The sequence below is a fragment of the Scyliorhinus torazame genome, chromosome 18, assembly GCF_047496885.1.
Source record: "Scyliorhinus torazame isolate Kashiwa2021f chromosome 18, sScyTor2.1, whole genome shotgun sequence".
Taxonomy (NCBI): Eukaryota; Metazoa; Chordata; class Chondrichthyes; order Carcharhiniformes; family Scyliorhinidae; genus Scyliorhinus; species Scyliorhinus torazame.
The window spans coordinates 162,067,331-162,092,640 of record NC_092724.1 but is presented as its reverse complement, the minus strand read 5'-3'; the positions used below and the strand labels follow the sequence as shown (position 1 = coordinate 162,092,640).

General features: G+C 45.3%; 1 protein-coding gene across 1 annotated transcript in view; it reads left to right on the top strand.

Annotated features, from left to right (window-relative positions):
* suz12b (SUZ12 polycomb repressive complex 2 subunit b) overlaps window positions 1-22,592 on the top strand; it is an 82,445-nt gene extending 59,853 nt beyond the window's left edge. Inside the window, exons 11-16 of the mRNA XM_072483796.1 lie at window positions 2,110-2,198; window positions 3,203-3,346; window positions 6,041-6,198; window positions 7,728-7,926; window positions 9,873-9,952; window positions 21,611-22,592. Coding sequence (XP_072339897.1) covers window positions 2,110-2,198; window positions 3,203-3,346; window positions 6,041-6,198; window positions 7,728-7,926; window positions 9,873-9,952; window positions 21,611-21,956 — 1,016 coding nt within the window. The 3' untranslated portion in view covers window positions 21,957-22,592. The remainder of the gene's footprint in view (window positions 1-2,109; window positions 2,199-3,202; window positions 3,347-6,040; window positions 6,199-7,727; window positions 7,927-9,872; window positions 9,953-21,610) is intronic.
* The last annotated feature ends 2,718 nt before the right edge of the window (window positions 22,593-25,310 follow it).

Here is a 25,310-nt window from a genome sequence, read left to right as displayed (position 1 = left end):
GGAATTAATTTCATTAGGAATATATGCTTAGTGCCTGTTAAATCTCACTGTTTCAATCCTGTCATCAGCCTGGGCTGTAATATAGTCTATCCTCAATTTGGTGAAGCTTTCCTGTTGCTTATTTAATTAAACTTTGACAATGCAAATTTGATGTTGCCTTTGCATCGTGTGTACCCACTGATTTTAAATTGTTAAATGTAATTCTGATTGAAACTAAGTATTTATTCAAAGCTATATTGTGAGATTTCTCACTCTGTACAGAGCAATCCTGTTGGTTGAAGAATGTATGTGCTCAGGAGGATCCTGCAGCTTGCTTCGCCTGCTGTATCTTCCACTGTATGCTTAACACCGTGCACATAGATCAAGGAAGAACGAACCAAATGTCCATTAGTGTTGTACTGGTTCATGTTGATTCTAAAGCAAGGAAATTATAATTAATGTTAACTATAGAGTTAACAGTAAACACTAAAGGAAGAAAATTCTAGTCAAATGAAATGTACAAATTAGTCCGGAAAATCAAATGGATTGTAAAGAGTTTCTACATAACTTCAAAAGATATAGTAGCAGAATTAGACCATTTGGCCCATCAAGTCTGCTCCGCCATTCGATCATGGCTGATCTCATCCTGGCATTAACTCCACCATCTTGCCTGTTCTCCATAACCCTTCAACCCATTGCCAATTCAAAATCTGTCTTAACTCCTCAAATTTACTCGCTGCCCAGCATCCACCGCATTCTGATGTTGCGAATTCCACAGATTCACAATCCTTTGAGAGAAGTAATTTCTCCTCAACTCTGTATTAAATTTGTTACCGCTTATCCTAAGGCTATGACCATGTTCTAGATTGCCCCACAAGAGGAAGTATTCGCTCCACGTCTACTTTATCCATAAATATGTAAAAAGGGAAGCAGCTAGAGAAAGTGTTTGATAAATGTAAGGGACAAAAAGTCAAATCCCCAGGACATCCAAGGGTTCTATAAGAGAGCTACAGAAATGGTAGATGCACCAGTTGTGACTTTCCACATTTCCTGAGATTCTACAACGCAGTTTGTAAATGAGCAAATATTTTTTTGTTAAAAATTAAAGTGCCCAATTCTTTTTTTCCTCCAATTGAGGGGCGATTTAGTGTGCCCAATCCAACTACACTGCACATCTTTGAGTTGTGGGGGTGAGACCCACGCAGACATGGGGAGAATGCGAAAACTCCACATAGACAATGATCCGGGGCTAGGATTGAACCTGGGTCCTCGGTGCCGTGAGGCAGTAGTGCTAACCACTGCGCCACCGTGCTGCCCTTCTCAACCTTATTGAAAAACACATTCCTCTGTCAATTTCACTGTCTGGCTGCTAAAAACTTCCAGGACCTGCAAAACAGAATCCTTCTTCTAAAAAGAAACAGGACCACTGCAGTCAGTCACAGTCTAACCCCAGGCTTTTCAGCCTTAAATTACCTAATACATTTCTAACCCAATTTTCCTAAAATCCTCCATTCGTCTCAGTCTTAAGGGATGGGTTTTCATCTCTATCGCAGTTTTCATGACCTCGGGGTGACCCAGGGTATTCTGCAGTCAATGAAACACCCTGTTGAGGTTTGGTCACTTATGATGTAGGAAACCTGGCAGCCGATTTATGCACAACAATGTCCCAGAAACAGCAGTGAAATAAAGATCAGCTCATGTGTTGTAGTGATTGTTTAAAGATTCATTCAGTGGATGTGGGTGTCACTGGCTGGGCCAGCATTCATTGCCCATCCCAAATTGCTGTTGAGAAGGTGGTGGTGAGCTGCCTTTTTAAATCACTGCAGACCTTGTTTAGGTGCACCCACGGTGCTGTTAGAGAGTTCCAGGACTTTGATGGGCAAATATTGGCCAGGATACTGGGGAGAGCACCCCTGCTTGTCTGCCGCAGGATCTGTCGCATCAACCTGAGGGATTTGTGCCTCGTCTGAAAGTTGAGACAAAGAACTGGTTACAGAACCTTAAACCCACTTCTTGAAACAAATGGATACATTTGGAACAGGATCAGCAGTGAGAGTTAGTGTGAATCATGGAGAGTGTGTTTGAGAAATAACAAATTAATACTTGGATTTTTTTTTGTTAATTGCACAGCTGTAAAAGATTCTCTGACAACTGAACTTCAAACTAAAAAGGAGCAAGTTTCAGTGGAACCACGACAGAAACTAAGGATATTTTATCAGGTACAGTTGTGTTTGAAGTTTGTTTGCTGCTTTATCTCAAAGGATTTCCCCTCTCAGATGTATGTAAAAGTGCTCACCAATAGCCCAATGACGATACTTAAGTGGCCTAAAGAGCAGTCTGTGATGAAATGAAATGAATGAAAATCGCTTATTGTCACAAGTAGGCTTCAAATGAAGTTACTGTGAAAAGCCCCTAGTCGCCACATTCTGGCGCCTGTTCGGGGAGGCTGTTACGGAAATTGAACCGTGCTGCTGGCATGGCTTGGTCTGCTTTCAAAGCCAGCGATTTAGCCCTGTGCTAAACAGCCAGAGCCCACTACTTAAAATGTTTCAATTCATATTTAATTCTTCATTTTTAATTGATTTCTGCCTAGTTATTAGACTTGTCCAAATACAGCTATTTGAGGTTTCTGTCTACTGTAATGGGGCATGTACTATTTACAGAGAAGAAAAATGGGAGTCAATTAGTTTGGTAGGTTAAATACATATTCATTTTTTGGAATCATAGAATCTACAGTGGAGAAGCCATTCGACACATCGGGTCTGCACCGGCCCTTGGAAAGAGCACCCTACTTAAGCCCTCGCCTCCACCCTACCCCCGCAACCCAGCACCCACCCAACCTTGTCGATACTTAAAAATTGTTTTTTTAATACAATTTTAGAGTACCTAATTCATTTTTTTCAATTAAGGGGCAATTTAGCGTGGCCAATCCACCTAACCTGCACATCTTTGGGTTTAAGGGGCGAAACCCACACAAACACGGGGAGAATGTGCAAACTCCGCACGGACAGTGACCCAGAGCCGGGATCGAACCCGAGACCTCGGTGCCGTGGGGCAGCAGTGCTAACCACTGTGCCACCCAAACATATATTTTGTATCATATATTTTGTTTGCTCTAAAGCTTTAGATTTTTAAATTTGGTTGAATCTGGCAGGCAGCATGTATGACAAGTTGAGTTTATGTTTTTCCACTTCCTTAAAACTATTTGCATTTATTTTTGCAGTTTCTTTATAACAACAATACACGCCAGCAAACTGAAGCAAGAGATGATTTGCATTGTCCTTGGTGCACGCTGAACTGTCGGAAGCTATACAGTCTGCTTAAACACCTCAAGCTTTGCCATAGCAGATTTATCTTCAATTACGTGGTGTGTGATCTTTATTGAAACCTCTTAAAGGGAACTTGCAGTTATCTGACAGTAGTCATGGTGTTGGTTCTTTTTCTTGGCAAGGTGTATCCTTTCATTTGATATTAAACCAGTCTTTTCACGACTTTGGATATGATCCCAACATGATCAACCTCAATTGTGCTATCACTAAAACCACATTTCTGTAACTTTTCCCCTGTCCTCAGCTCATCTGCTGCTGAAACACTCATTTGTGCTCTTGTTACCTCAAGACTCGACTATTCCAGCACAGCCCTGACTGGTTTCCCGCATCCTTTCCTATGTTCGACCCTCTACCGTCTAACTCTTTGGATGCTGCCCCTGCCTTTTAGCAGCAGACCCCATTCCCTTATCCCTCTGCTTGTTGACCTATATTCACTCCTGGTCAAACTGTGCCTTAATTTTAAAATCCCCAAATTTGTTTTCAAATACTTCAACCATCTGAGATAATTGTTCTTCAGTAATTCAGTCCTCTGATTCATTCCAATGATAATGGCTTCACCAATGGTGGTCGTGCCTTTACTTGCCTACGCCCCAAGTGCAGCATACCGTCCCGACATCTCTCTACTTGCTTTCCTCCTTTAAGATGCTGGGTAAAACTTATTCCTTTGACCAAGCTTTTGACCATCTGACAGAATAGCTCCTTATCTGGCTTGGTGTCATCATTTGATTAAGAAAGCTCCTGTGAAGCACCTTGTGATGTTTCACTATGTTAATACAAGTTATATCAATACAAGTTCTTTACATCCATTCCAAAATGTAATTGATTAAGTGTAGAGAGCTGTTTGATTGGCAGGTACTTTAAGGCAGGGATCATTCTAAGGAAGATTGGCATTTGTATTTCACTGATCACTGCCTTGGCTGTGGTCAAATGAGCCTGAAATTCAACATGGGTAGTCTTTACCCAAATGAACACATTGCTGTTCCTGAATCAAAATCCTGTATTCCATCAGCTGAGGAGGCATTTTAGGGTGGAAGGAATGTCGGTGCTAATGCCGCTGTGCGAGAATTATGGGTTTGAGCCGGGAGGATGGATAGTGTATACAGAAGGTGGAGGGAAGTGGGGCTGGTCAAGGTGAGGGATTTGTATTTGGAGGAAGGGTTCGCCAGTCGGGAGGAGCTAAGGGAGAGGGTAGAGCTGCAGAGGCATAGTGAGTTCAGGTAGCTACAGGTTCGGGACTTTGCACGAAAGGTCTGGAAGGGGTTCCCTAGATTGCCGGGATACACCCTGCTGCAGCGACTGCTGCTTCCGGATGTGGAAGGGGAGAGAAGAATTGGGGATATATACAAGTGGCTGGGGGAGCAGGGAGTCGAGCGGGTGATGAAGATCAAGGAGAAATGGGAAGCGGAGTTGGGAATGGAGATCAATTGGGGAGTATGGAGTGAGGCACTGCGAAGGGTAAACGGGACCTCCTCTGGTGCAAGGATGAGGCTGATACAGTTCAAGGTGGTGCACAGGGTGCATATGACTCGGGTGAGAATGAGTGGGTTCTTTCAGGGGGTAGCAGATGAGTGTGAGGTGTGTGGGCGGGGGCCAGCGAATCATGCACACATGTTTTGCGGTTGTGAAAAATTGGGAAGATTCTGGGCGGGAGTGTTCACGGTCTTAGCCAGGATAGTGGAGGAGGGAGTGGACCCGCGCCCTTTGGTGCCGATATTTGGGGTTTCAGAGAAGCCGGAGCTCATGGAGAGGAGGAAGGCCGATGTCTTGGCCTTCGCAGCTCTGATTGCACAGCGATGAATTTTGCTGGAGTGGCGGTCGACATTGCCACCGGGGGTAGCAGCATGGTTGGGTGACCTGTACGACTTCCTGCGGTTAGAGAAGATGAAGTATGAGTTAAGGGGCTCAGCAGGGGAGTTCGAGAAAATGTGGGGGATGTTTGTGACCGTGTTTCCACAGCCCAAGAATTATTAAGTAAAAACTAAGGAAGCCCCAGTTTTTTTCCTCTTTAATCCATGCTTGGATATTTTGAAATGCCTTATTGATGCTGTGGATTCCTGATTCGAATAGGATTGAAAATGCTGCTGCGTTGCAGTTTAAGCATCTGATAATCTCTTGGTATTGTATGGATTTTTTTGGACCAAGACACAAATGGTCTAATCCAAATTCCCCATGAATGTGAAAGATGAGCATTGAAATGGCTATAGCTTTACTGGATATGGGATTCAATAAATGCATTTGTATCTAAATCGGTCAACTTTGAAACATGATTAAGTTGCTCTGTAGAGATCTAAGCATGAATAACATTATTTGCAAGTTGGCATAAGTGCATCTATGCTGCCATGAATCATTTCTGTTTGTAGGTAATACAGTGGTTGCTGAATGAAATAAATGCAAATCTGAAATAAAAACAAAATGCCAGGACCAACTCTGGTCTGGCAGCATCTGTGGAGAGTGAAATAGCGTTAACACTTTGAGTCCGCATGACTTCTTCACAGCTTCAGGCTCTGAAGAGTGATACAGACTCCATGTTAACCTCTGTTTCTCTCTCCACAGATGCTGCCAGACCTGCTGAGTTTATGCGGCATATTGTTTTTATTGCTGAATGGAATGTTCTACCGCTGCCCATTACTTCAGAACCTGCTTCCGTCCTAGTGTTACAATACTTAAACGGTCTGAAAAATTCTGCATGACTTAATAGTTCATAGATCTGCACGTTTTGTATTTCTCTGCAGCCGCATCCTAAAGGAGCTAGGATAGACGTGTCTATCAATGAGTGTTATGATGGCTCGTATGCAGGAAATCCTCAGGATATTCATTCCCAGCCTGGGTTTGCCTTTAGCCGCAATGGCCCCGTGAAAAGGACACCAGTGACACACATCTTGGTCTGCAGGTAATCGCACTCAAATGCCCTCATAGTTCAAAGGAACACATGCAAGTTGCTGCATAGATACAGCAGTTTTTAAAAAAAATGTTATAATCACGTTTCCTAGCTGATGTTCAGATCAGCTGTTTGGAGAACAGCATTGTAAGTGACCATTGGCATTATGCAAGTGACTTGGTTACATGCCATGGAGCCATGAGGATGGCACACAAATGACCCTATTAATATGCTATCTCTTTAGTTGTGGACACCTTTTGGGTTTATCCAGCAATACTCAGGAAACTGAAACGGGACAAAAGAGGGCGGTGCAGTGGTTAGCACTGCTGTCTCACGGCACCGAGGTCTCTGGTTCGATCCCGGCCCCGGGTCACTGTCCGTGTGGAGTTTGCACATTCTCCCCGTGTCTATGTGGACCTCACCCCCCACAACCCAAAAGATGTGCAGGGTAGGTAAATTGACCAAGCTAAATTGCCCCTTGATTGGGGAAAACAGAATTGGATACCCTAAATTTATTTTTAAGAAAAGAAATGGGACAATGTTCTGGTCACGTGGCCAGTAAATTACCACCTTTTTATAAAACAATATTTTATTGAGGTATTTGAAAATATTTATACCAGTAACATAAACACTGACATTAATATGGTAAAATAACCCCCCCCCCCCCCCCAGCCCAAACTTCACGCACCTCATCCATACAACAACAATCCACTGCCCCCCACCTCTCTTCCCCCCCCCCCCCCCCCCCCCCCCACCCCCCAACGGAATTCTGCTTCTGCTGACATTTTAATTTTCCCCGAGAAAGTTGTCGAACGGCTGCCACCTCCAGGTGAACCCTAACATTGACCCTCTTAAGGCGAACTTTATTTTCTTGAGACTGAGAAACCCAGCCATGTCACTAACCCAGGCCTCTACACTCAGGGGCTTCGAGTCCCTCCACATTAACAAGATCCGTCCCCGGGCTACCAGGGAGGCAAAGGCCAGGACGTCGGAATCTTTCGCCCCCCTGAACTCCCGGATCTTCTGACACTACAAAGATCGCTACCTCTGGACTCGGCACCACCCTTGGCCAGTAAATGACCTTCGTGTCACACTGCTGCAGACTAAGTCCGGGTGGAGAATCAAATATTTTCTTGGTAAATTACTGGGAAACTCCAGTGTGATCATCCCAGTGCTTTAAATTGGAGGGTAATCAAATAGCAAGGAGTGAAATCTAGTAAGTAGGATTATTGAATGGCTACAATAACGTCCCATTCTAAATGCCATGGCCTCGGAAGTGTTCCCGATTGACCTGAGGATTGAATAACCTGGTTTTGCATCGACAAGTGAAACATGTGGCCTCCAGAAGAAGGTTGCAACGTATAAAATTGGAATAGGAAATATATTAATCACAAGAAAAACTAGCAAGTCTATGAGTATCTTTATGCATGCGCTTTGGGGCGGGGATACTTACTGTTTGGTATGAAATATTTAATTTGTGTGTCGAGTCAAAGAAGTCCATGAAGACAAATCCAGTCAAACCTTTTCTGAACTTTTTCAAGGCCGAAACGCACTAAACCCAGTCTTTCTGAGTTCTTGGAGTCTGAAGATGGGGAAGTGGAGCAGCAGCGGACCTACATCAGTGGCCACAATCGCCTTTATTTCCACAGTGACACTTGTCTCCCCCTCAGACCACAGGAGATGGATGTGGACAGTGAGGACGAAAAGGATCCTGAGTGGTTGAGAGAGAAAACTATTACAGTTAAGTGTTCAATATTTTCCTCCATCAGAACACTGCCGTAAAAGGTCGGCACGGTGGCGCAGTGGTTAGCACTGCAGCCTCACGGTGGCGCAGTGGTTAGCACTGCTGCATCACAGTGGCGCAATGGTTTGCACTGCTGCCTCACTGTGGCGCAGTGGTTAGCACTGCAGCCTCACGGTGGCACAGTGGTTGGCACTGCAGCCTCACGGTGGCACAGTGGTTGGCACTGCTGCATCACAGTGGCGCAATGGTTTGCACTGCTGCCTCACGGTGGCGCAGTGGTTGGCACTGCTGCATCACAATGGCGCAATGGTTTGCACTGCTGCCTCACTGGCGCAGTGGTTAGCACTGCAGCCTCACGGTGGCACAGTGGTTGGCACTGCTGCATCACAGTGGCGCAATGGTTTGCACTGCTGCCTCACGGTGGCACAGTGGTTGGCACTGCTGCATCACAGTGGCGCAATGGTTTGCACTGCTGCCTCACGGTGGCGCAGAGGTTGGCACTGCTGCATCACAATGGCGCAATGGTTTGCACTGCTGCCTCACTGGCGCAGTGGTTAGCACTGCAGCCTCACGGTGGCACAGTGGTTGGCACTGCAGCCTCACGGTGGCACAATGGTTGGCACTTCAGCCTCTCTGCGCAATGGTTGGCACTGCTGCCTCACGGTGGCGCAGTGGTTGGCACTGCTTCCTCACGGTGGCGCAGTGGTTGGCGCTGCTGCCTCACGGTGGCGCAGTGGTTGGCGCTGCTGCCTCACGGTGGCGCAATGGTTGGCGCTGCTGCCTCACGGTGGCACAATGGTTGGCACTGCTGCCTCATGGTGGCACAATGGTTGGCACTGCTGCCTCACGGTGGCGCAGTGGTTGGCACTGCTGCCTCGCGGCGGCGCAGTGGTTGGCGCTGCTGCATCACGGTGGCACAGTGGTTGGCACTGCTGCCTCATGGTGGCGCAGTGGTTGGCGCTGCTGCCTCACGGTGGCGCAGTGGTTGGCGCTGCTGCCTCACGGTGGCGCAGTGGTTGGCGCTGCTGCCTCACGGTGGCTCAGTGGTTGGCACTGCTGCCTCACGCCGCCGAGGACCCGGGTTCGATCCCGGTCCTGGGTCATTGTCCTTGCGGAGTTTATACATTCTCCCTGTGTCTGCCTGGGCCTCGCCCCCAAAAGATGAGCAGGGTAGGTGGATTGGCCATGCTAAATTGCCCCTCAATTGGAAGAAAGAATTGGGTACTCTAAAAACAAAAACAAAAAGAACACTGCCCAACAAAATGACCATTTGTTTGGGGCTTGGTGGGTGGTAAGAGATGGTGAATTGGTCTTTGGTTTTTCACTGATTAACAGGCAAGAAAATAACACCTGTTCTGCCTGCCGTGGCTCATTTCCTTTCTTGCAACCCTCCACCCCCTCCATTCTCCTTTTTCTTTTGAAGGTGGTCACTGGTGTTAAGGATTGTGTCTATTGCTGACACCTTAATCCATATGTCAGATCAGCATTTGGTCTTGTTTTGGGATGGTGGTGGTAGAATCACAACTCTGACTGTGGCTGACCTTGATCAGAATCTCTGAAGGCATCATTGCCTAACATCCATCTGCACAAGTTCCAAATGAATCTCCCTGGCTCCCCCTGCTGTACTGCTGGAGAGAATCGAGGGATCTTCATCAGTTCAACTGAGTTGGCATCGGCTGCGAATTGAACCTTGGTTCTTGATGGTCTGTGGGACCAGTGCAAGACGTTGATTGAGCTTCTACAATGTAAACCACTTTTGTCCAAATTATATTAACTTAAGTATAATTGAGCGTGGTGGTATTGTATCACAGTACAATTTTGTGTTGATTTATACTGTTACGTTTAATTTCCAAGTTCACTCTTGTCATGCCGGCATCAGGCAGGTTTCACAAAATTTTTGAATTGGTGTTTGAACTTTAATTTTTGTTTACCTTTACTGTAGCAAATCGATGAGTTCACCGATGTTAATGAAGGAGAGAAAGAAGTAATGAAACTGTGGAACCTGCATGTTATGAAGCACGGGTAATTTTTAGATCTTTTTACACTCCATTGGCTAGTCTGCTTACTGCCAGATACAATATTGGGATGAGGTCTGCTTACTGCCAGATACGATATTGGGATGAGGTCTGCTTACTGCCAGATACGGTATTGGGATGAGGTCTGCTTTCTGCCAGATACGGTATTGGGATGAGGTCTGCTTACTGCCAGATACGGTATTGGGATGAGGTCTGCTTTCTGCCAGATACGGTATTGGGATGAGGTCTGCTTACTGCCAGATATGGTATTGGGATGAGGTCTGCTTACTGCCAGATACGGTATTGGGATGAGGTCTGCTTACTGCCAGATACGGTATTGGGATGAGGTCTGCTTACTGCCAGATACGGTATTGGGATGAGGTCTGCATACTGCCAGATATGGTATTGGGATGAGGTCTGCTTACTGCCAGATACGGTATTGGGATGAGGTCTGCTTACTGCCAGATACGGTATTGGGATGAGGTCTGCTTACTGCCAGATACGGTATTGGGATGAGGTCTGCTTACTGCCAGATACGGTATTGGGATGAAGTCTGCTTACTGCCAGATACGGTATTGGGATGAGGTCTGCTTACTGCCAGATACGGTATTGGGATGAGGTCTGCTTACTGCCAGATACGGTATTGGGATGAGGTCTGCTTACTGCCAGATACGGTATTGGGATGAGGTCTGCTTACTGCCAGATACGGTATTGGGATGAGGACTGCTTACTGCCAGATACGGTATTGGGATGAGGTCTGCTTATTATCAGATACGGTATTGGGATGAAGTCTGCTTACTGCCAGATACGGTATTGGGATGAGGTCTGCTTACTGCCAGATACGGTATTGGGATGAGGTCTGCTTACTGCCAGATACGGTATTGGGATGAGGTCTGCTTACTGCCAGATACGGTATTGGGATGAGGTCTGCTTACTATCAGATACGGTATTGGGATGAAGTCTGCTTACTGCCAGATACGGTATTGGGATGAGGTCTGCTTACTGCCAGATACGGTATTGGGATGGGGTCTGCTTATTATCAGATACGGTATTGGGATGAGGTCTGCTTACTGCCAGATACGGTATTGGGATGAGGTCTGCTTACTGCCAGATACGGTATTGGGATGAGGTCTGCTTACTGCCAGATACGGTATTGGGATGAGGTCTGCTTACTGCCAGATACGGTATTGGGATAAGGTCTGCTTACTGCCAGATACGGTATTGGGATGTGGTCTGCATACTGCCAGATACGGTATTGGGATGAGGTCTGCTTATTATCAGATACGGTATTGGGATGAGTTCTGCTTACTGCCAGATACGATATTGGGATGAGGTCTGCTTACTATCAGATACGGTATTGGGATGAAGTCTGCTTACTGCCAGATACGGTATTGGGATGAGGTCTGCTTATTATCAGATACGGTATTGGGATGTGGTCTGCTTACTGCCAGATACGGTATTGGGATGAGGTCTGCTTACTGCCAGATATGGTATTGGGATAAAGTCTGCTTACTGCCAGATACGGTATTGGGATGAGGTCTGCTTACTGCCAGATATGGTATTGGGATGAGGTTTGCTTACTGCCAGATACGGTATTGGGATGAGGTTTGCCTACAGCCAGATATGGTATTGGGATGAGGTCTGCTTACTGCCAGATACGGTATTGGGATGAGGTTTGCCTACAGCCAGATATGGTATTGGGATGAAGTCTGCTTACTGCCAGATACGGTATTGGGATGAGGTCTGCTTACTGCCAGATATGGTATTGGGATGAGGTCTGCTTACTGCCAGATATGGTATTGGGATGAGGTTTGCTTACTGCCAGATACGGTATTGGGATGAGGTTTGCCTACAGCCAGATATGGTATTGGGATGAGGTCTGCTTATTATCAGATACGGTATTGGGATGAGGTCTGCTTACTGCCAGATACGGTATTGGGATGAGGTCTGCTTACTGCCAGATATGGTATTGGGATGAGGTTTGCTTACTGCCAGATACGGTATTGGGATGAGGTTTGCCTACAGCCAGATATGGTATTGGGATGAGGTCTGCTTATTATCAGATACGGTATTGGGATGAGTTCTGCTTACTATCAGATACGGTATTGGGGTGAAGTCTGCTTACTGCCAGATACGGTATTGGGATGAGGTCTGCTTAATATCAGATACGGTATTGGGATGAGGTCTGCTTACTGCCAGATACGGTATTGGGATGAGGTCTGCTTACTGCCAGATACGGTATTGGGATGAGGTCTGCTTATTATCAGATATGGTATTGGGATGTGGTCTGCTTACTGCCAGATACGGTATTGGGATGAGGTCTGCTTACTGCCAGATACGGTATTGGGATGAGGTCTGCTTATTATCAGATACGGTATTGTGATGAAGTCTGCTTATTATCAGATACGGTATTGGGATGAGGTCTGCTTACTATCAGATACGATATTGGGATGAGGTCTGCTTACTGCCAGATACGATATTGGGATGAGGTCTGCTTATTATCAGATACGGTATTGGGATGAGGACTGCTTACTGCCAGATACGATATTGGGATGAGGTCTGCTTATTATCAGATACGGTATTGGGATGAGGTCTGCTTACTGCCAGATACGGTATTGGGATGAGGTCTGCTTACTGCCAGATACGGTATTGGGATGAGGTCTGCTTACTGCCAGATACGGTATTGGGATGAGGTCTGCTTATTATCAGATACGGTATTGGGATGAGGTCTGCTTACTGCCAGATACGGTATTGGGATGAGGTCTGCTTATTATCAGATACGGTATTGGGATGAGGTCTGCTTACTGCCAGATACGGTATTGGGATGAGGTCTGCTTATTATCAGATACGGTATTGGGATGAGGACTGCTTACTGCCAGATACGATATTGGGATGAGGTCTGCTTATTATCAGATACGGTATTGGGATGATGTCTGCTTACTGCCAGATACGGTATTGGGATGAGGTCTGCTTATTATCAGATACGGTATTGGGATGAGGTCTGCTTATTATCAGATACGGTATTGGGATGAAGTCTGCTTACTGCCAGATACGGTATTGGGATGAGGTCTGCTTACTGCCAGATACGGTATTGGGATGAGGTCTGCTTATTATCAGATACGGTATTGGGATGAAGTCTGCTTACTGCCAGATACGGTATTGGGGTGAGGTCTGCTTATTATCAGATACGGTATTGGGATGAGGTCTGCTTACTGCCAGATACGGTATTGGGATGAGGTCTGCTTATTATCAGATACGGTATTGGGATGAAGTCTGCTTACTGCCAGATACGGTATTGGGGTGAGGTCTGCTTATTATCAGATACGGTATTGGGATGAGGTCTGCTTATTATCAGATACGGTATTGGGATGAAGTCTGCTTACTGCCAGATACGGTATTGGGATGAAGTCTGCTTACTGCCAGATATGGTATTGGGATGAGGTCTGCTTACTGCCAGATACGGTATTGGGATGAGGTCTGCTTACTGCCAGATACGGTATTGGGATGAGGTCTGCTTACTGCCAGATACGGTATTGGGATGAGGTCTGCTTATTATCAGATACGGTATTGGGATGAGGTCTGCTTACTATCAGATACGGTATTGGGATGAAGTCTGCTTACTGCCAGATACGGTATTGGGATGAGGTCTGCTTATTATCAGATACGGTATTGGGATGTGGTCTGCTTACTGCCAGATACGGTATTGGGATGAGGTCTGCTTATTATCAGATACGGTATTGGGATGTGGTCTGCTTACTGCCAGATATGGTATTGGGATGAGGTCTGCTTACTGCCAGATACGGTATTGGGATGAGGTCTGCTTACTGCCAGATACGGTATTGGGATGAGGTCTGCTTACTATCAGATACGGTATTGGGATGAGGTCTGCTTACTGCCAGATACGGTATTGGGATGAGGTCTGCTTATTATCAGATACGGTATTGGGATGTGGTCTGCTTACTGCCAGATACGGTATTGGGATGAGGTCTGCTTACTATCAGATACGGTATTGGGATGAGGTCTGCTTACTGCCAGATACGGTATTGGGATGAGGTCTGCTTACTGCCAGATACGGTATTGGGATGAGGTCTGCTTACTATCAGATACGGTATTGGGATGTGGTCTGCTTACTGCCAGATACGGTATTGGGATGAGGTCTGCTTACTATCAGATACGGTATTGGGGTGAGGTCTGCTTACTGCCAGATACGGTATTGGGATGAGGTCTGCTTACTGCCAGATACGGTATTGGGATGAGGTCTGCTTACTGCCAGATACGGTATTGGGATGTGGTCTGCCTACAGCCAGATACGGTATTGGGATGAGGTCTGCTTACTGCCAGATACGGTATTGGGATGAGGTCTGCTTACTGCCAGATACGGTATTGGGATGAGGTCTGCTTACTGCCAGATACGGTATTGGGATGAGGTTTGCCTACTGCCAGAAACGGTATTGGGATGAGGTCTGCTTACTGCCAGACACGGTATTGGGATGAGGTCTGCTTACTGCCAGATACGGTATTTGGATGAGGTCTGCTTACTGCCAGATACGGTATTTGGATGAGGTCTGCTTACTGCCAGATACGGTATTGGGATAAGGTCTGCTTACTGCCAGATACGGTATTGGGATGAGGTTTGTCTACTGCCAGATACGGTATTGGGATGAGGTCTGCTTACTGCCATATACGGTATTGGGATGAGGTCTGCTTACTATCAGATACGGTATTGGGATGAGGTCTGCTTACTGCCAGATACGGTATTGGGATGAGGTCTGCTTACTGCCAGATACGGTATTTGGATGAGGTCTGCTTACTGCCAGATACGGTATTGGGATGTGGTCTGCCTACAGCCAGATACGGTATTGGGATGAGCTCTGCCTACTGCCAGATACGGTATTTGGATGAGGTTTGCTTACTGCCAGATACGGTATTGGGATGAGGTCTGCTTACTGCCAGATACGGTATTGGGATGAGGTCTGCTTACTGCCAGATACGGTATTGGGATGAGGTCTGCTTACTGCCAGATACGATATTGGGATGAGGTCTGCTTACTGCCAGAAATGGTATTGGGATGTGAGGTCTGCTTACTGCCAGACACGGTATTGGGATGAGGTTTGCCTACTGCCAGAAACGGTATTGGGATGAGGTTTGCCTACTGCCAGAAACGGTATTTGGATGAGGTCTGCTTACTGCCGGATACGGTATTGGGATAAGGTCTGCTTACTGCCAGATACGGTATTGGGATGAGGTCTGCTTACTGCCAGATACGGTATTGGGATGAGATCTGCTTACTGCCAGATACGGTATTGGGATGAGATCTGCTTACTGCCAGATACGGTATTTGGATGAGGTCTGCTTACTGCCAGATACGGTATTGGGATAAGGTCTGCTTACTGCCAGATACGGTATTGGGATGAGGTCTGCTTACTGCCAGATACGGTATTGGGATGAGGTCTGCTTACTATCAGATACGGTATTGGGATGAGGTCTGCTTACTGCCAGATACGGTATTGGGATGGGGTCTGCTTATTATCAGATACGGTTTTGGGATGAGGTCTGCTTACTGCCAGATACGGTATTGGGATGAGTTCTGCTTACTATCAGATACGGTATTGGGATGAGGTCTGCTTACTGCCAGATACGGTATTGGGATGAGGTCTGCTTACTGACAGATATGGTATTGGGATGAGGTCTGCTTACTGCCAGATACGGTATTGGGATGAGGTCTGCTTACTATCAGATACGGTATTGGGATGAGGTCTGCTTACTGCCAGATACGGTATTGGGATGAGGTCTGCTTACTGACAGATATGGTATTGGGATGAGGTCTGCTTACTATCAGATACGGTATTGGGATGAGGTCTGCTTACTGCCAGATACGGTATTGGGATGAGGTCTGCTTACTGCCAGATACGGTATTGGGATGAGGTCTGCTTACTGCCAGATACGGTATTGGGATGAGGTCTGCTTATTATCAGATACGGTATTGGGATGAGGTCTGCTTACTGCCAGATACGGTATTGGGATGAGGTCTGCTTACTGCCAGATACGGTATTGGGATGAGGTCTGCTTACTGCCAGATACGGTATTGGGATAAGGTCTGCTTACTGCCAGATACGGTATTGGGATGAGGTTTGTCTACTGCCAGATACGGTATTGGGATGAGGTCTGCTTACTGCCATATACGGTATTGGGATGAGGTCTGCTTACTATCAGATACGGTATTGGGATGAGGTCTGCTTACTGCCAGATACGGTATTGGGATGAGGTCTGCTTACTGCCAGATACGGTATTTGGATGAGGTCTGCTTACTGCCAGATACGGTATTGGGATGTGGTCTGCCTACAGCCAGATACGGTATTGGGATGAGCTCTGCCTACTGCCAGATACGGTATTTGGATGAGGTTTGCTTACTGCCAGATACGGTATTGGGATGAGGTCTGCTTACTGCCAGATACGGTATTGGGATGAGGTCTGCTTACTGCCAGATACGGTATTGGGATGAGGTCTGCTTACTGCCAGATACGATATTGGGATGAGGTCTGCTTACTGCCAGAAATGGTATTGGGATGTGAGGTCTGCTTACTGCCAGACACGGTATTGGGATGAGGTTTGCCTACTGCCAGAAACGGTATTGGGATGAGGTTTGCCTACTGCCAGAAACGGTATTTGGATGAGGTCTGCTTACTGCCGGATACGGTATTGGGATAAGGTCTGCTTACTGCCAGATACGGTATTGGGATGAGGTCTGCTTACTGCCAGATACGGTATTGGGATGAGATCTGCTTACTGCCAGATACGGTATTGGGATGAGATCTGCTTACTGCCAGATACGGTATTTGGATGAGGTCTGCTTACTGCCAGATACGGTATTGGGATAAGGTCTGCTTACTGCCAGATACGGTATTGGGATGAGGTCTGCTTACTGCCAGATACGGTATTGGGATGAGGTCTGCTTACTATCAGATACGGTATTGGGATGAGGTCTGCTTACTGCCAGATACGGTATTGGGATGGGGTCTGCTTATTATCAGATACGGTTTTGGGATGAGGTCTGCTTACTGCCAGATACGGTATTGGGATGAGTTCTGCTTACTATCAGATACGGTATTGGGATGAGGTCTGCTTACTGCCAGATACGGTATTGGGATGAGGTCTGCTTACTGACAGATATGGTATTGGGATGAGGTCTGCTTACTGCCAGATACGGTATTGGGATGAGGTCTGCTTACTATCAGATACGGTATTGGGATGAGGTCTGCTTACTGCCAGATACGGTATTGGGATGAGGTCTGCTTACTGACAGATATGGTATTGGGATGAGGTCTGCTTACTATCAGATACGGTATTGGGATGAGGTCTGCTTACTGCCAGATACGGTATTGGGATGAGGTCTGCTTACTGCCAGATACGGTATTGGGATGAGGTCTGCTTACTGCCAGATACGGTATTGGGATGAGGTCTGCTTATTATCAGATACGGTATTGGGATGAGGTCTGCTTACTGCCAGATACGGTATTGGGATGAGGTCTGCTTATTATCAGATACGGTATTGGGATGAGTTCTGCTTACTGCCAGATACGATATTGGGATGAGGTCTGCTTACTGACAGATACGGTATTGGGATCAGGTCTGCTTACTGACAGATATGGTATTGGGATGAGGTCTGCTTACTGCCAGATACGGTATTGGGATGAGGTCTGCTTACTGCCAGATATGGTATTGGGATGATACTTTCTGAAGGCAGCAGTGAATTAATTGACTGATGATCTGGATGCAACTTGAATAGTTTAAAGTTTGAAAAACCAAGAGATGGAATTATTCTATTGTTTTTAACTTGGTAACCCGGGTCTTTTTAATGAACAGGTTATACATTTTGCATTTAGCCATTCACTTGAATAGACATTTTCTTTGTTTCCACCGAGGCAGTGTTTACTGTGTTCAAGGAGGAATTGGATCAATTCCTGACTCCGGAGTGTGGGCGGAAAGGAATACGGTAGAGAAGGGTTTTGCAGTGGTTACCACTGCTGCCTCACTGTGCCGAGGACCCGGGGTCAATGGCTGTCCCGGGTCACTGTCCTTGTGGAGTTTGCACATTCTCCCCGTGTCTGCTTGCGTCTCACTCTCACAACGCAAAGATGTGCAGGGTAGTTGGATTGACCAAGCTAAATTGCCCCTTTAATTGGGAAAAAAAAGAATTGGTTACTCTTAAGTTTGAAAAAAAAAGAATAAGGTGGAGAATGTCTGCAGCTACCATAAACCAGTGTGATATCACATTCTGGCTGAGGAAATGGACGGCATTGGAATAGGAATCACTGTCAATAGCACTCTGTGTCGTGAATTCCCATGCCGTGTAAATTAACCTGTTACCAGAAGATTTTGATCAGTTCACCAGAGGGAGACAAAGAGAAACAGGAATTACCAGTGGTTGAGTGGAATTGAAAAGCAATTTTTTCCCCCAGGTAGGTGTAAAAGATGCTGCTGTAAATTATTGAAAAGTAGGGGGATTCTGGATAAAAGCAAATTACTGCGGATGCTGGAATCTGAAACGAAAGAGAAAATGCTGGAAAATCTCAGCAGGTCTGAAATGAAATGAAATGAAAATCGCTTATTGTCACAAGTAGGCTTCAAATGAAGTTACTGTGAAAAGCCCCTAGTCGCCACATTCCGGCGCCTGTTCGGGGAGGCTGGTATGGGAATTGAACCGTGCTGCTGGCCTGCCTTGGTCTGCTTTAAAAGCCAGCGATTTAGCCCAGTGTGCTAAACCAGCCCCTGGCAGCATCTGTAGGGAGAGAAAAGAGCTAACATTTTGAGTCCGATGATTCTTTGTCAAAGCTAACAGACAGAGAAAGTGGGAATTATTTATACTGTGGAGTGAGAATGAAAGATGAGTCATAGCCACAGAAACCCAGGGAAACTGGGTGCTAATGGCCACAGAAACCAAGGGGAAAGAGGGCTAATGGCAGTCCCCAGATGGACAAAAGATGTGAACGGTCAAACAGCAGGGATACTCACATCAGAGGGTAAACTGTAGATGTGGGGGAGGGGAAGAGGGAAGCTAAGAGGAGAACGGTGAAGGAAAGGTGGATAAGATTGCCGGGGGGGGGGGGGGGGGGGGGGGGGGAATTAAATATATATTAAGAAAGAAAGAAATGGTAAAAGACAGTTAAAATGAAATGGGATGAAAACAAATGGGTCGCGGTGGGGTAGAGCAGGGGAATTCTGTTGGACTGACATCTGTGCACCGTAACTGGTCATGTCTCAGGTGTTTGTGGGTTATTCCTATGTGCAAAATTGATCTTTGACAGATAGTAGGCTGTACTTGGATTCGATGTTTAAGCAATATTTTTCCTGAACCGCAATAAATGACTGCTGGCTAAGAGAGTCCATGTAGGTGTCAAACAGTGCATGCAAGTTAGTGACATGACAGCACGAGGAGAGGCCACTGGGTCCATTGAGCCTGTGCTAGCCCTCTGCAGAACAATCCAGGCAGTCCCATTCCCCTGCTATATCCTTGAAGTTCAGCAAGCTTGTTTCCCTCATGTATCCATTTGATTTCTACTGTGAAGACACTCAAAATGTTCAACATCTGTTTCTCATTCCCTGTGATTTCTTCCGTTTCTGCCTCTGAGGAACATATCTTTTACATATGTTTATGAAGTAGTCGTTAGTACAGAAATTGAGTTTGCTGAAAAGGAAAGATTTTGTCAAAGATTTTCCTCTTGTACTCAATCGGAACAATCGCAAGAATACCACCAATGTCAGGGGAAACAGCAACTTTAGACCATGAGGAGAGAGTGCCGACTGGTTAGCAAGTGGACTGTAATCGGTAGTGGTGTTACCGTGGAGAATGCACCAATTAATAGGGACTGACAGTTAATTGCAAAGCATTGTTGAAAATTTAATCCAGGCAGCTTGACTCTGGTCTAGGCATTACCCTGAGAAATGAATCTACGAATGGATATGACTTTGTTTAACTGAAACAATGAGAAAAGTATATGAATTTCATCGAGGTACTAGGTATGTAGACTGTACATCCCAAAGACTGGCGGCATCATAGTAAACAGCACATCCCTTCCACAGTTTGCATTGGGCAAGGTACAGACCGTACTGAAACAGCCTGTGCTTGCAAAACTCAAAACAGAGTCCAACATTAGACCTGATTCTGCGATTGAGGATTAATTAGCAAATGTCACCCAGTGTGCTTAAATTTTTTAAAAAAAAATTACACCAACAATTTTAAGATTGTCAGTTGGGTTTGCAGGGTGGCACATTTGTGTCAGGACCCAGCATATACACACTGCCTGTTGCAATTAAACCGGCGATTCACTGGTTCATTCCTCAGGACAATGCCTTGACCAATCAGTCAAGCTGCCTGGTATAAATTTTTAAAACAATGCTTGGCAGTTAACTGTCAGTCACCATTAACTGATGCATTCTCCATGGCAACTCCTCTACAGACTACTTGCCAACCAATCTGCGCTCTCTTCTCATAAAGTTGTTGTTTTTCCTAATTAAGATGAGAATGCTACCAACTGAGCCAAGCTTTCTCCACTTGCCAGTTGTATTTTCACGAGCACTAACCTACTTCACTTGACTACTGGGACGAGTAAATTCACTCCTTGTTGTGGTACTGGATATAAAAGCCCCGAATAAAAAGAACAAAGAAAAGTACAGCACAAGAACAGGCCCTTCGGCCCTCCAAGCCTGCGCTGACCATGCTACCCATCTAAACTAAAATCTTCTGCACTTCCTGGGTCCGTATCCCTCTATTCCCATACTATTCATGTATTTGTCAAGATGCCCCTTAAATGTCACTATCGTCCCTGCTTCCACCACCTCCTCCGGTAGCGAATTCCAGGCACCCACTACCCTCTGTGTTTATAAAAAAAAAATAAAAAAAACTTGCCTCGTACATCTCTAAACTTTCCCCCCAACACCGTAAACCTATGCCCCCTAGTAATAGACCCCTCTACCCTGGGGAAAAGCCTCTGACTATCCACTCTGTCCCTGCCCCTCATAATTTTGTAGACCTCTATCAGGTTGCCCCTCAACCTTCGTCATTCCAGTGAGAACAAACTGAGTTTATTCAACCGCTCCTCATAGCTAATGCCCTCCATACCAGGCAACATCCTGGTAAATCTCTTCTGCACCCTCTCTAAAGCCTCCACACCCTGCTGGTAGTGTGGGGACCAGAATTGAACACTATACTCCAAGTGTGGCCTTTCTAAGGTTCTATACAGCTGCAACATGACTTCCCAATTCTTATACTCAATGCCCCGGCCAATGAAGGCAAGCATGCTGTATGCCTTCTTGACTACCTTCTCCACCTGTGTTGCCCCTTTCAGTGACCTGTGGACCTGTACACCTAGATCTCTCTGACTGTCAATACTCTTGAGGGTTCTACCATTCACTGTATATTCCCTACCTGCATTAGACCTTTCAAAATGCAAATGTCCAAGGTTCCATCTCTGGTCTGTGTTGTATTAGCTGATCTCAGTCAGCTTAGCACTTGAGAGTTACAGCCAAACTCCCACCCTGGAGTGAGGCAAGGGGAATAAGCAATGACCTCCTGTTGCAAAGTTATACCCTTAGATTCAGTTGAGTGTATTGAAGCTTTATGTTCTGTAAGCAATGCACATTAATAGGCTCTTCATTATTCTTGCAGGTTCATTGCTGACAATCAGATGCATCAATCCTGCCTGCTCTTTGTAGAGACTTGCGGACCAAGAATAGTTGAGAAAAACCTCTGTCGGAACTTTCTGCTTCATTTAGTTAGCATGCACGACTTCAACTTAATTAATTTAAACACCATAGATAAAGTAATGGCCAGGCTCAGTGAGCTGCAACAGAAGCTGCAAAGAGATTTCTCTGCTTTAAAACTGAGACAGGAGCCCATGGACGAGAATCGGCCAAACAATGAAGACCGCGGTACGGGCACGAGAGACAGAAGTTTAAGCACGGACAGTCTCTCCTCAGGAGTCACCAAACAGAGCAAAAGGCACAAGCTCTGAAACTAAAACGTTCACCCTGTCTTTGCTCCCTCCCCCTTTTTTGTCCACATCCCACCCTGCCCCCCTCCCCTCCACCCCCCTCCCCTGGACACAGTGGATAGTCACTGAGGAGAGAAGGGGCAGAACGAGATTGTTTCATAAACAACGTAGTTGGAATCTACGGAAGCTCCAAGTGGACACTGGGTTAATCAGTAACAGTGAAACAAGACAACAGTGTTGTATTAAGATTCTTTATTCTTGTAAATGTTGGTGTTGAATTAATTTAGTGGATGGCGTACAATTTAAAAAGGCATTGCATTCACCACAGTAAACTGAACAAGCACAGTTCAGCTCGCTGGAAATGTTTTTTTTGTGCAAAATCATTCTTTCTAGAAGACTTATTTTGGCTACAAAACCAAATCTTTCTCACAACATCCACATTGGCAGTTTATAAAAAAAAAAAAAATATTGTTTAAAATCTTTCTCTGAAAAGTTTTTTGTCAAAAAAACTGCAAAAGGATAGGGTTTCACTTTACATTCTCCATTTAAAAAAAACAAAACCAGCATGTACTTTAGATGAAGTATGCGATATAAAACCACGAGTGTAACAAAATCCGTCTGTTAAAAAAAAAAGTGCAATTTAAATAGTGGATGAAGTTTGCGTGTATATATCTCAGTCTTGATCTCCTATCACACAGGAGAGCACTTCCCTGTTCCTGTTTGGAAGGACTTTAAAAAAAAAAGTGTCTTTATATCCTGTTTTTAAGATAACCCGTCTACTTTCTTTCCACACACCCCTCTTAAAGCTGGTGTCTGCTCTAACTGGCAGGTCTGTGCATTTATGTTGCTTTCTACTTGCTGTCTAGTCAGATTTGCGTGCACACATGGTTGTGCTTCATCTGCACTAATGCTCTTTAATGGCATAGGAGGGGTTGCACTCTTTTCGCTGCATTTCACCAATGCTTTGTTCTGAATACATCTTCAAGACTGTCTCATTGACAGACACTTTGGTAGAAGTATGTACAGGGGAGGGGGTGGGGTAGATAGCTTGAGCATTGGTGTGTTCCAGCGAGCAGGGGGTTGGGGTTACAATGCACAACAAGACTGGGCCAGGAATACCTATTACACTCTTTATGCAGTATCTTGAGACACTTTTTTATTTTCCAGTTATCAACACACAGGGTATTTATTGCAGGATACACTTAAAAAAAAACCAGACGGCTGGAAGGTATGTATTTTACGTAGCATTTTGCCATGTTAAAGCACACAGTCAACTGTGCAAGTAGAACACATTTTGGAGTAATGTAAATGTTTACAGTTTTTTTTCCAATGGAAAGCAATTTCACTACTGGTGCAGTAGCAGGGATGCAGGTTTTTAAATTCATAAAGCACTGTGGGCCGAGTGACATGATCACCTCGGGTGTTTATTTTTAAAACATATTTTCCTTTTTTTTTATAAATAAAAACTTATTTAAAGTGAGGGGGAGGGGCTTCTGTTTAGCAATATTACTTTCGAGCTAGAGATTTTTTATATCCCACTTGAGTCACTGACTTTTCCCAGTGTTGACGGTTTGCATTTCTCTGAATCTTTTTAAAAACATGTTCTTCCCTTTATCTCGAAGAGTGTCTGTGTAGCCTGTGCATATTTTGTCCGTGGCTTTGATCTGCTAATGCTGTGCACGTGTAAATTAGATTTTCTTTTTGTATTTTGGGTTGGGGTGCTGTAGTGTTTTTTCCTGCTGCTAATGTCTCTATCTTAGCAAAGTAATTCTACTCTCCTGCCGCACAGGCTGGCATGGTCTGCACAATTTGACATCCCGAGATTTTGAATTAATGCTGGAAATTTTGGATTTCATGAAATTTTACACTGACTTCGTTTTTAAAAACAAACCCGCACTTTCCTGTCAGCTTTTGTAACCAAACTGGTCATTGAAATGTTAATGGGTTTTTCTATTTAAAAAAAATAATAAAAATAAGTAATTTTCCTACTTCAAATTGCCTGCAATTGCCAGCCTTGCAAAACCATGTTTAGATTAGAATGGTGATTTTGAGGGGCGGCACATGGCACAGTGGTTAGCACAGCAGCCTCACGGCGCTGAGGACCTGGGTTCGAATCCCGGCTCTGGGTCACTGTCCGTGTGGAGTTTGCACATTCTCCCCGTGTCTGCGTGGGTTTCACCCCCACAACCCAAAGATGTGCAGGGTAGGTGGATTGGCCACGCTAAATTGCCCCTTAATTAGAAAAGAAAATAATTGGGTACTCTAAATTTATTTTTAAAAAAGAAAGGTAATTTAGAAATCGAGATTTAAAGCGTCTTCAATGAAGCTGAGCTTGAGCAACCCTGAATGGAGCAACAATGCTGATATCAAATTTTGGGGCTTGAGCATTCTGCTTTATAAGTAAGTCGTCAAGGGAAATTCGGCAAGACTGAATTTAAGGGGAAAATAGTAACTGTTCAGTTTTGCTGCCTTCTCTTTGATTTCTGCTCCTTGTGCTTAGAACAGCAGCAGGGAATAACTCTTTAGTGCAGATGACCTTTGTCACTACCTTTATGGTAACTGCAACAAGTTCACACAGTGCTCCCTTTGCAGGAATGAGGAAATGTGAAATACAGGACTCTCCTATCGCTGCAGTTTTTCATTTCGGTACGCTGGCTCTAATAAAATATTTCCTGGTGTATCGTACAGTTTCAGGGTTCGTGACAATTTTCAAAATCCTTATCGAATCCCTGGGTCAGTAAGCTCTACTTGATTAACAACCAAGCTGTGAGTAGTCCAATTTGGTGCTCCCTTTATTTTTAAATTGCTTGTTAAGGGAATAACTTGTGTTTGCTTGGTTCTTGCAGCTGACAGTCAACTTGATGTAAAGATTTGTAGGGTCAGAAACAAATGTCAAACCCTGGTGCTTGAAAATTACACTATAAAAGCATGGACATTATGATCAGGGACAATGTAGGGTTAACCCATCTTGACCCAAGAGATTCACCAGGTTGGGCTGGCTATGTGCAGGCATACTTAACCTTGCTACCTTCCCCATTGTCACCTCTGCAGCCTTTTTTATGTCCCTTTCTGGGATGCAGTTCCACAGGCGCTAGCTTACAGTGCCTCTCCTAAATGGCTGCTATTCCTGTACGTCTTTGCAGCTCACTCTGTCCCTCTCAATGTCCACATACGTGGGTTATGGTGATTTAAGAGCGGGAAGTAGAATGGACCTTCAGCTTATAGTATCCAGGGTGCATTGGCCAATTCTACTGCCATGTACTAATTCCTTTCAGATCAGCAATCCAACTTGGGACCTTGCTGAGCTATGTTGTTCCGTACTTCAAAGGTGATGAGGAAAACACCCTGGAACTTTTGCTGATTTGGGGCAGTTGG